Source organism: Protobothrops mucrosquamatus, unplaced genomic scaffold, assembly GCF_001527695.2.
Source record: "Protobothrops mucrosquamatus isolate PMUCROS unplaced genomic scaffold, P.Mucros_1.0 scaffold367, whole genome shotgun sequence".
NCBI classification, from domain to species: Eukaryota; Metazoa; Chordata; class Lepidosauria; order Squamata; family Viperidae; genus Protobothrops; species Protobothrops mucrosquamatus.
Window position 1 is genome coordinate 488985 of NW_015386701.1, and position 12329 is coordinate 501313.

The 12329-nt window shown below is 38.2% G+C and overlaps 1 protein-coding gene across 1 annotated transcript in view; it reads right to left on the reverse strand.

Annotated features, from left to right (window-relative positions):
• GRID2 (glutamate ionotropic receptor delta type subunit 2) overlaps positions 1–12329 on the reverse strand; it is a gene marked incomplete at both ends in the record, with an annotated part of 216921 nt that overhangs the window by 82125 nt on the left and 122467 nt on the right. The window contains 1 exon segment of the mRNA XM_015815692.1: positions 8891–9057. Coding sequence (XP_015671178.1) covers positions 8891–9057 — 167 coding nt within the window.

Consider the following 12329-nt stretch of genomic DNA (forward strand, 5'->3'; position numbering starts at 1 on the left):
TGTAAGTTGAGGACTACCTGTAATCAGTTCTGCTTCCAGACAATCAGTCAAGAGAATACAGAAAGTGTGACTCAGCAGCTTTGGTACCCAACATTTCTTTGCTTCCACTCCATGCAACTGAGGTTAAAAAAAAAGATTGTAAGTGTACTTCTCTTCTCATTTTTGCTAGATGTTATAGGCATCTGCCTGCCATTTACAAAATCTGTTTGTTGTGGTATTGGAAGGATACCATGGCAGCATATCCCTACAGCTACTGACAGGAAGACTGGATTCATTAATAAAGTTGTCTGTATTCTCCCCTGGTGTAGTTTGTTTTCAGGATTTGACAAGCAAGAACTTCAAGAAATTGAAGTTGCAAAGTTGGAAAGCACAGTGAATCAAAAGCAAGAAAAAACATAAGGACAAAGATTCCAAAGATGCTTTTCCACAAGGCAACTGGACTTTCCTGTTTTTCTTTGAAGACGTTTCTCTTCTCATCCAAGAAGCTTCTTCAGAATTTCCCAGAAGCAAAAAAATAATAAAAAATGCTAGGAATATTTGCTATATGGGGTTGCAAAAATCTGTAGGAACACTAGATGGCAGCAAAGTGTCTTCCTTGGATTTTTTTTGCAGCCCAGACTTGGTATGTTAACATTTTGTTCTGGTTTCTGATAAGTCAGAAAAACTCAAATTCAGCCTTCAAAAGTAACAGTACCTGGTGGATAGGTAGGTTTAGAGCCAAACTGGGAAAAGCACAAAAAGTATGCATTGATTTGCTTGCAAATCCATCTCTTTTCTATATGTGGAGTGATAAGTGATGGGCATCATCTGGTGCTATGCCAAAGGCAATAACCTGAATCTTATGAACTAATGGCGGCAGTCCACGGCTGACAATATAAACACAGTCTTCAGATTCTTCAGATGAACTGTCATTACATTTGCTGTACTCTGCCTAATGGATCATGGATTAATATAAGCAGATGTTTCATTATCCATTGCTTTGCTGATGAAGACATAAGTCTTCCTTTCCTTAAATGTAAAACAAATGAATTTACTCCATTTACTGCCTCAGAATTCACATCCAACGTGGCCTCTGGCTTTAAAATGTAGGTACTATATTATATAATACATGGGGGTTAGTTGGGAATGTGATCTAGAGAAATGAGACAAGAGGAAGATTTCTACTTAGATTCTACCAACTCTTTTGTACTGAACAAAGTGAAATAAAGGTTGGATGTAATGGTCATTGCAAGAGACAGAAAGGAAATTGAGAGCAAAATGACATTCGGTCCTAATCAGGCTGATGGTACCAGATGAGATAACTGCTGATGGATATCTATACTTTCTAATATCCCCTTCAAGTCAGAATAGCGGAGTTGGAAGGGACCTTGGAGGTCATCTAGTCCAACCTCCTGCTCAGGAAGGAAACCCTATACCATTTCAGACAAATGGTTGTCTGATCTCTCCTTAAAAAGTTCCAATTTCTGGAGGCAAATTGATTCCACTGATTAATTGTTCTAACTTCCAGGAAATTTCTCCTTAGTTCTAAGTTGCTTCTCTCTTTGATTAGTTTCCATCCTTTGCTTCTCATCCTGCCTTCAAGTGCTTTGGATAATAGCTTGACTCCCTCTTTGTGGCAACCCCTGAGATATTGGAACACTGCTACAGTGTTTACCCCAAAATAAGACCCAGTCTTCTTCTTATTATTTTTTTGCTTTCAAGAGAGACACCAGGTCTTATTTTTTGGGGGGCTGTCTTTTCCACTCATGTCACAGCAGTGGCACTGGCCATTTCTTCTGCAGCCAAAGGAGAAGCTTCATTCTGCAGCCGAGAATGGAGCTCCGGCCTGCATTTTGCCATCAGAGGCCTTTCCAGAAGGCCTGTGCAGCTGAGAACCAAGCTACGGCTTGAATCCATAGCTTGGTTCTCAGCTTCACAAGCCTTTTGGAAGGCCTCTGACTGTGAAATGCAGGCTGCAGTTCCATTCTCAGCTGCAGAATGAAGCTGCTCCTTTGGCCTCAGAAGAAGTGGGGCGGTGAGGCAAGTGTCGATCCATGGGAGGCCTGGCTGCAATGGTAAGCTCCACCCCCACTCTAGCTTGATTTTTAGGCCTGCACCAAAATTAGGGCTTTTTTGGGGGGGTAGGGCTTATATTAGCCCGTCCCCAATCAAGCTGGGGCTTATTTTTGGGGTGAGTTTTTCTTTTGGGGGAACGCGGTATCATGTCACCCCTAGTCCTTCTTTTCATTAAACTAGACATACCCAAGTCCTGCAACCTATCTCCAAATCGTGGTATGATAATTCTCTGTTGTTGTGATGGGGATGGTTTCAAGGAATGAATGAAGAATGCTATCTGTGCATGCCCAACTAATGAGGATTAGCCCAGTTGCCCAGCTAAAGTAAGCGGCAACTATATCAAGTAGTAGCTACATAGGAAGATGATTGAAAGTGGATGACTATAAAAAGGCATGATTTCATATTCTGTTGGCAGTGGTAAACTACCCTTGTATTTTAGCAAGAAAACCACATGGATAGATAATAAAGCAATTGATGACATGGTACTGGATAACTGGCCTCTCATGTCAGATGGCATTCAACATCCTATTAAGGAAATGCTAAGAATTTTTGGAATACTAATGGTGTTCATGATGCAGCTAGATTAGAGCCTTACAGATGTTAATTGCTGATGTTGTTAAGCAGGAAAAGAAACTTGCAGACAAAAGGTCTTACTATTTATGAATAGTAAATTCATAAGACTAAAATATACTTCAGTATTGTTTTCATAGTCAGGAACCAAGAATAAGAAAAACAGTACTCGGGGCACAATGCAATGATGACTAAATAATATCAATTATATCTTGTGGATAGCTCAGTAATATGATAGTTATCAAAAAATTGATGACTAGCTCCTGATCAAGAAAGCAATGATAAAATGTTGCATACTGTACCCTGTCCTTATTGATTTAGCTATATGCTGAATATATATTGAGAAAGGCTAGGATGTGGTTTTGATATTGGAAAAAGAAGCATCAATTGCCTACATTACATGATGACATTATTTTGATAGCTAAAAAATTACAAATGATCTGCAAATCAAGGAGGACAAAAATGACTGCCATTTCAAGCATTGAGCTTCACCATCTTCCATATTTATTTTCTAAGAATACTGTAGCTTCCAAGCTGCATGTAGGGTCCAGAAGCATTATTAGAAGTAAACATTAAGACAAAGTCTGGCGTTTTGCTTTGCAACATGCTAGCTGTCTGTTAATTTGTAAAACCAAAAATATCTTAAAATAAAATCAAGGGATGGACCTTGGAATTTGGTGGGCACTAAGAGAACTATCTGCCGACAAATTTTGGTCATGGACATATATGGTCCTTTGTAAAATTGGGTGTGATATTGTGATAAGTCACTGGGATATTTTGCTTTAAGCAAGTGAGACTCAGGAGTGTTAGGATGTGATTTCTTTTGCAACTTTGTTGACATTTCATACTTTTAGTTCCAATGATATAAAAGAGGGAAACTACTGGTAGTAATACTGTGTATGTGTATATTATGTGTATGTGTATCTGTATATCTATTTCTATCTGCATGTCTCCATCTTTCTTGTCAATCTTTCTGTTTGTCTACCTAACCATATCATCTCTCTCTCTCTCTCTCTCCCATCCATGCATCCATGCATCCATCCAGCTAGCTAGCTAGCTATCATCTTGTTGGCTACCTATCATCTGTGCCTCAATCACTTGATCATTCTGGCATTATATAAACAAACAGCATACAGTAGGATTTAATAATTCTAGAAATATTTACCAGAGTATATCTTGTAGCTGGGTCATAATTTTAATATATTGCTTGCTTTTAGAAACACCTTGTTGAAAATTATACCAGTTTTTTCAAACCAGATTTGTTAAAGTTATAGTTTTCCAAATTTTAAGAGTCCAGCTTTAGTGGATAAAAATATTGGAACTTGTTGTCTGACAACACTTGGAGAGTATGTGATAGAGAAAGACTGTTTGGCATATAGTGAGTCAATTAAGAGGGAGAGAAATCTGTGAGAAAGAAAAGCAGACATGGCCATTAAAGAAAGGAGGAGTAAGAGTTGGAAATAATAATGCATTCGCTCAGGTGGGCAATATGTAGCTAGCTATATATCATGATCCTGAAGAAATATTAGGAGCATGCATGTACAGATGCTCAGAATGTGCTTCCACGTTATTCATTAAACTGTGCACAGAGGCAGAAGATGCAAAGGAGTCCCTTTAGAGAAAAGTTAATGGCAAACACCAGCTCAGTGAATTATTCTGATCTCTTTAAGACTTTCCAAATGAGTCACAAAATCCTTCCGGCATTTCTCTTCTCTTCCCCAATCGAACAGTTAGGCTAATTTGTATTAGGCTTAATGTGTTTCTTACCCTGAAATGCCAACGGTTTGTAAAATCAACCTCAAAATTTGTCCAAGCAAAGTATTTCCCCAGTGTAATTTGTTTTATTAATGATTACCTCCAGTTTCACATCTCTTTCTATTATCTTAATGGAATTTACAAATGGCCTAATGAAGTTTAAGTAATCTTCAAACCTTGGAGAAGAAAGGAAACCATAACTTCCCTAGCTGGGTTACTATAAGAACATAAAGACATCCCCAAATTAAATTAAGATAATGACGCTGGATAAAATGGCATTTTAGCTCCAGAGTTATCTGATCCTATTAAAATTAAAACTGCAATCCCATACTCGCTCACCCAGTCTTATTTCTGCCAAGCTCTGTAAGCAGAATATGCAAACAATAAACATTTTAAAGCCAAACAGAAGGCAAACTAATGCTCTTCAGTATTGTGTGAGTAAAATTGTAGGAAGAAAATATTTCATTGTCCTTTTGCCTATTCCATTAAGTACATTTTTGCCAATAATAATTTGCCAATTTCTTTTTTGGGAATTTGTCATATGTGGTAAGAGCTGTGGTGGTGCAATGGTTAGAAGGCAGTATTGCAGGCTAACTCTGCCCACAGCCAGCAGCTCAAACCTGACTGGCTCAAGGTTGATTCAATTTTCCACCCTTCTGAGGTTGGTAAAACGAGAACCCAGATTGTTGAGGGCAATATGCTGATATTGTAAACTGCTCAGAGATACTGAAAAGCACTATGGGATGATATATAAGTCAAAGTGCTATTGCTATATGTAGGGTTAGAAACAGCCAATGTTTGGTCCAAGGTCATTGTGGGAAACACGCTTTTAACCTTCTCATGTCTCCTCGGAGGCTCTGTGGACCTACAGTAACATAACATAATGTAACATGACGTGACGTGACGTGACATGACATGACATAAAATACGTTGCTCTGAAATTTCAGGTGTCCATCCCTGTTCTAGCTCCGTGTTCCATTCTATCTGCTTCTTTCAGTTCTGTTCCTTTCTTTCTGAACATTCTCACTATCTAGTTTTTGCATTACCTTGACTTTCCTTGAATTCATTAGTCATTTAACTTCCAGCTTTTGTATTTCACCTTCACCCATATCAGAAAGAAAGTTCCCTTTCTTAATATAAGCTTTTCCCACAATTACTCAAGATCCTATGTCATGGTCACCTAGTGAGGTCCAATATTACATGACGGTAGACTCCCAGTATTTCACAAAACAAAGCATAGCTTTCATTCTCTTATCTTAAGGAAGGGGGGAGACATGACTCACTGATGCATTTTAAACAGATCTCCTTCATACGAAAGAATTTGAAATATTGAAGTGAATGTTTGCTAATTCCACTGAGAAAAAAAATTGTTTTTGCTGCTACTTAGCATTCAGAGGCAGCGATTCAGCTTCCTCATCAGAGAGGCGAAGAATGATTTGAAAAACCCACACGAGAGCAGTCATGGAAAACTGTGCCAAGGGAGCTATGAAAACCCTCTCTCACAAGAATGCTTCCTATTGATGCATCTGCTTGCTAGAAACTGCTTTCCACTTTATAATCAGTAACATTCCTACTGGCCCTTTCTACAACTATGGCCCTTGGTCTCTTAAGGCTCAGTTTTCAATACTGATCATCTAATTATTTTCTAATTATGCTAATAACTCTCATCTTAAGTCTCTTCCAGCTCTGGAGTTCTCTCAAACATCTGCTCATCCAGAGATTCATCCCGATATTAAATCAGCCACTAGACTAATGTACCTGGATGCAAATCCAATTTTTTGGATGAAAATTTGCATTCTACATTGATTTCCAAATGTATAGAAAGATTACATATGCATTTTATGAATAGTGCATTCATGGCTAAATTATAGGAAAAATATGAATGATGAACAGGAAAAGATAGAATCCATGATGCATGGTGCTTTGACTATAAAATGCTATATGCTTTGAAGATGCTACTTCTCCATATACTTGCACAGTAATATATACCATATGTAAAGATTCCACTGGAATTCTCTTTAATTTGTCACCCTCTATGATCAATCAATATTTTTTTGCATTTGCCTACAGAATTTGCCACTAAAGCTAATTTTGAATCAGATAAAATTGTGAATATGTACAGCCCGAATAACAATAAGAAAACTCTAGAATAGGTCACTGCATTTTTCTTAAATAAATACAGTTCAGCTAGAAAATGAAGAACAAAGGACCAAACTGGATAATATAGGATATATATTATATGTAAAATACAGATATTTCATGAATGCAGAAGATATGAGAAAAAAAGAGCAAGGCCATTAAGAAAATGACTGTATCTTGCTTTCTGTGTATTTTTGCAGATATAAATCACACAAAAGCAAAGGGCTGTTAAACAGGCTGAAAGTGCTAAACTTAATAAATATGGCCCAACTGCAGTACAAGAAATACCTTTTGCTGTTTTTAATTCATTTCTGTAGAAAATAATGTTAATAAAGTCACATAAAATACTTCCTTGTTTAACAGAATAGTCTGAGAAAAACCTAAACATTCAGCACAATAACAGGACATATAAAGCTACATTCTGCATTCTGCAGTGACTTCTAACACAGACTGCAATCTTAATATAATAAAAAACTGATGGCTGCTTAGCATGAGACCTCATGGTGAAGTTGCCGTTGCAGAATGTATGCTAACATTAGAATATATGTATATTTTAAGGGCAGTTTAGAAAGAGCCATGAGACAATGCAACAATTTATTCAAGAGCATGATTTACACCTCTAAGAGAGATAAGTAAAGCTATGGTTTGACATTCCAGATGTTCAGGTTTAATCAGTGGTGGGATTCAGCTGGTTCGCACCACTTCGGCAGAACCGGTAGCTAATTTTTTGTTGCCCAGGTCCAGAATGGACTTCCGGAAGCGACATCCACACAGAGAGCTGGTTGTTCACATATTTGAATCCCAGCACTGGGTTTAGTTCTGCTTTTTTGTGCCTACTCATCCTTCCAATTTGCTGTTGTTTATTTACTGCAGGCACGACCCAAACAAAAGCAGTATACAAAAGGGCTAAGCATATCAAATATCATGCCATATATAAACACTGGCCCAATTAAAATGATAAGAATATTTATGATGTGCAATTAGAAAATATAAACAACACAACAAGAATTGATCACTTAGTTCTATATTCCCTATTTTTGAAATGAATGTTCTCCAGATTATAGGCTTCTGTTATATATGTCACTTTACTGTAGAATCTGACTAATGTATTAATTCCATAGATCAACCCTGCAATCCAAACCCACTAGAAATTAGCAACAGACGTGATGCCACCTTTATTGTTATCCTCCATGTTATAGATGTACTGGCTTCCAGTGATAGAACAATAGCACTAACTATTTCAACAGCTAAAGCAAGATCTGTAAATTCAATTTATTCAACTATATAAATTATTTTTCTAGATTGCAGAGAAATAATAAACTAGCCTTTGTCCATTCACATATACTGCCAATACATGGTCAATATTTTTATTCACAGAAACCTATATTCACTCCTATAGAGACCTATATTCACAATCTATATGCATCTCTTTTGCAGCCATCCTGTATAAACATTGGTCCTTGATAGGGCTTTTTTCTTTCTCTTTTCCAGAAAGCACATTTACATGACTTTACAATTTTGAATCACTTTTTCAATTAAAACTGGGATAGGCACTTGATACTTTTTGGGCAGGGCCCAAGATCTTTCTTTCTGATCAGGCTAGCCATTGCTGATATCCACTTGATCTTTGACAAGACAAGGTTTCTCAAAGCTAGTAAAATACAGTTACAATATTAAGATCTGGATGAGGCAAGATCTATGTTTCAGGTTTCCTATGTTCATGTCAGAAATTATAAGCCAACTAGTCAAAATATTTGAGCACCTATAAGAGCTTCAGTATTTGTAGGGTATGGCCCAAAAAGTAAAGATGACACATTCATGATGGCGCAATCAAAACTCTGCCTTTTTTTTTTAATCTAACCTGATAATCCAGTGGTTCTCAACTTTTTCTACACCACGGACTCTCTTTAAATACCTTTTGTGGCAGTGGACAATGGTCACAGACCCCCAAGACTTGATTTAAATCATAACATTTCTTCAAGCCTTTGCAGACTCCATGGGATGACATCACTGTCCCCCAAGGTCCATGGACCACAGGTCAAGAACCACTGTCATAATTGTCTCTACTGAAACAGCTGTTCATATACTATGTGTTCTAGCTCTTTATCATTGTCTTCTGACCACATTCAAACATGTTTTTTTTAATTCCAGCAAAAAATTGACAATCCCCAGTCTTACCGCCAATCAAAATCAGTGCCAATTATGTTGAATTACTTTATGGTCAACTACAATATAAACCATCTTCAGCTTTATTGTTCTTATGGAGCATTGTAATTATGCTCCAATCCTTTCAGGTATAAGGTGATATATTTTCTGGCACAAACAAAACCAAAAGTCTTAGACAACCTTGGTATTCTTCTAACAACATTACCTTTGTGAGAAGACATCTCTGTAGGGGCTTCCATGTTGAAGAGCTATTCCATATCCTCGATCTGCAATAGTATTTCCAACAGTGTAGAAGGAACAATCTGGGTCATTCAGAGCAACATATTCCAAAACTGCTGCATCCCAAACAAAGGCGTAATTTCCATATTTGACCTGAAACCACAAAAGAAAATAAATGATTCAATTTTGCTTTGAATGTTTTGAAAAAAAAGAAACAAACAGCAGCTATGAACACAAACAATACCCTTTACACTGTATAGGCTATTTGAAAGAGTGGGAGGTTTTATAGCATCGTTTTCAGTGAAATGAAAATGAAAAATATCCCAGCCAGAAACCTGTTTCATTTATAGGGCACCTTCTTTCATTAAACTTAAATGACTAACTGTAAAGGAAGAATTAGGCCATGGGTGTCAAACTTGCCGCATCACATGACTTTTTTTTTGCATTGCTGGAGCTGGGGTGGGCACCGCCTCCACATGATTCAACCAGCCTGCGGGCCAGCAGTTTAACACCCCTGAGTTTGGCTGTCACATGGGGAATTGTCCCTGATACTGATTCAGAAGATACAATTAATGCTGAATATAATGGCCAGGTTATTATCTGACTCGTCAACTATATTAAAATATATACACTGGTTGCCTCTTTGCAAATGAACCAGGTTCAAAGTCCAACATATTATTACACAAAATTCTAAACAACTGAGTTACACCAGCCTCCAAGCTCTTACAGTCTTCATGGAGGCTACCACTTGAGATGATCAAGGAAAATGTTAATTGAAGTGGCACAGATTCTATCAATGATCTCTTCGTGGCTAACATTCCAGTCCTAATGGTTGCTTGTTTACCAATTCCCATTGCTAGTTTTCATGGCTTGCTTTTATTCCTTGGCATTGTTTTATAAACTCACTGTAAAATGCTTACAGAAGACCAATTGATAATAACTAGAAACCTCATATTTTAAATAAATATATATACATTGAAGTACACTGTGTGGGGAAAATGTTCCATCTAGGTACTGACATGGTTTAGATCTCTGGGTCACAATAGGTGGCAGGATGTAACTAATCTTGACTGATCTAAGCAGCTCTGAATATGATTAATTCTTTTGTGAGAGATCCCCAGGAAATTCCAGGATTGTAGATTAGATTGGAAGATCTAAAGACATCCTAGGGAAAGAGGTAAGGAAATCCCTTTCATAGTATTGCCAAGCAAGTAACATGGACATAAGAAGGAGACCTTTATTCAAAGGAGAATTCATTCATTTATTCTACATCTTCATCAAGATGCTATGTCCTGTGCCTGAAGACTTTAGGTTGCTTATAAGAAGCAGCTATTAATGGTCTTCTCAGCTTCCAATACTTCCAAGTATGTACTGTGTTCCAGTATTTGAGAGGTATTCCAGTATTTGAAGAAGTACGTATTGCAGTATTTGAGAGGCTGCCACAAAGAAGAGGGGGCCAACTTATTTCCAAAGCACCAGAGCACAGGACAAGAAACAATGGATGGAAACTAATCAAGGAGAAGCAACCTGGAATTAAGGAGAAACTTCATAACAGTGAAGACAATTAGCCAGTGGAATAGCTTGCCATCAGAAGTTATGGGTGCTTCCTCACTGGAGGGTTTTAAGAAGAGACTGGATAGTTACTTGTATGAAATAGTATATGATCTCCCGCTTAAACAGAGGGTTGGACTTCCAAGGTCTCTTCCAAGCTCTATTCTAATTCATTTACTGGAATTCTAAGTTCAGAGAACAATAATTACATTCAAAGAAAATCCATGACAAAACCATATTTTTGCAAATATTTTAAAATCTCATTCCCACGATGAATTCTTCTGTCATTTCATCTATAAAATACATCAAGATCTATAATATCTTGCCCAACACAACCCATGTTTTGCCTTCATTCATATGCACAATACTATTGGCAGGGCTATGGAAATGACATTATGACTTATTATAGTTCATCACACAGCCAACCAGATGTTTAGACTGGATTTGGCATTTTTATTCACCTATTGAATTCTTCACAAGGGCCTAGGATGGGCAGATGTTGCTCTTTGATGGTCTTAAAAGTATCACTGCAAAATATAAGCTGTTCCTAGTAAAGCTGCAATTAACTGAAGGTGATTTTGTCAGTGCCAGTGGTGTTCATGTGGGGCTCCAGTTGTTTTGAATTACACTCAGGGAGCCTTTTATAGGTTAGTGCTGGATTTAGGACTGCAACTGAGCCCAAAATTTCTGTTGTTAAGCAAGACAGTTCTTAAGTGAATTTTGCTCCGTTTTACGACCTTTGTAGCCATAGTTGTAAAGCTAGTAACACAGTAATTAAATGAATCTGGCTTCCCCATTGAATTAGCTTGTTAGAAAGTCACAAATGGTGATCACATGACCCTGGGTATTTGTAGTGATCCTCTTCATCCAGACCCTTGATGTTATTTCCACAGGGCATCTGGTTACCTTCAGTTCTCACTATTTTCCCCCATACTGATAGTAAGAGTAGCACTTTTGGCCAGTCCAAACACCATTGCAATGTCTTGCCTGTATATATGGATAGTGTTGAGCAGTAATTCTATTTCAGATTTTTTACATGCAGTTTCAAATTTTCCATGTAAAGGAGATAGGGTAGCATGGAAGATTTTTTGGATATTTGATAGCCATGGCCTGACTTATTCAGTCCTGTTACCTGTTATTTCTGAGCATTTGATTATCCAATCATGTGGCAAGGAATTGAGTGCTTTTTTGTAATCCATCCATGCTACATTCAAGTTGTTCTTCTTTCTCTTGAGTTTTCCAGAATCATGTCGATTACGAGTTGATTTTTTTGTTCTTCTGTTGTTTGGGCAGCATCCTTTCTGCTCAAATGGAAAAAAGCTTGCTTTCACCTAAATGCTGTTGGACTGCATCTTAAGTGTTCCAATATCTAAGGGGCTGCCACTAAGAAAAGAGGGTCAACTATTCTCCAAAGCATCTGAAGGCAAGACAAGAAGCAATGGATAAAAATTAATCAAAGAGAGAACCAATCTAGAAGCGTCTTATGGACTTTTTTGTGTAAAAATGAAAAAAGTGAACTTATGTTATGATTTTGGTGATTTGACAGGATAGAATTCAGTGGTGGCGAACCTATGGCATATGTGCCAGAGGTGGCACTCGGAGCCCTCTCTGTTGGCACACGCACCGTCGCCCCAGCCCTGCCTCCTCCCATGGCCCCCTCCTCACCAGCAGCCCTCCGGAGGAGAGTCGCCCCCGGGCACGGCCCATGCAATGCTGTGCAGCCAAGGACATGGTAGCCGGGCAGTGGGGACAAGACTCCACCCTGCACCCCATCATGTGCAGATGATGCTGCAGGGTGCGGGCGGAGGGCGTGGCCACCATGGAGTTGCTGGGCTGCCTGGGTGATCTGTGGCGGGCTGTGGAGGTGGTGGGTG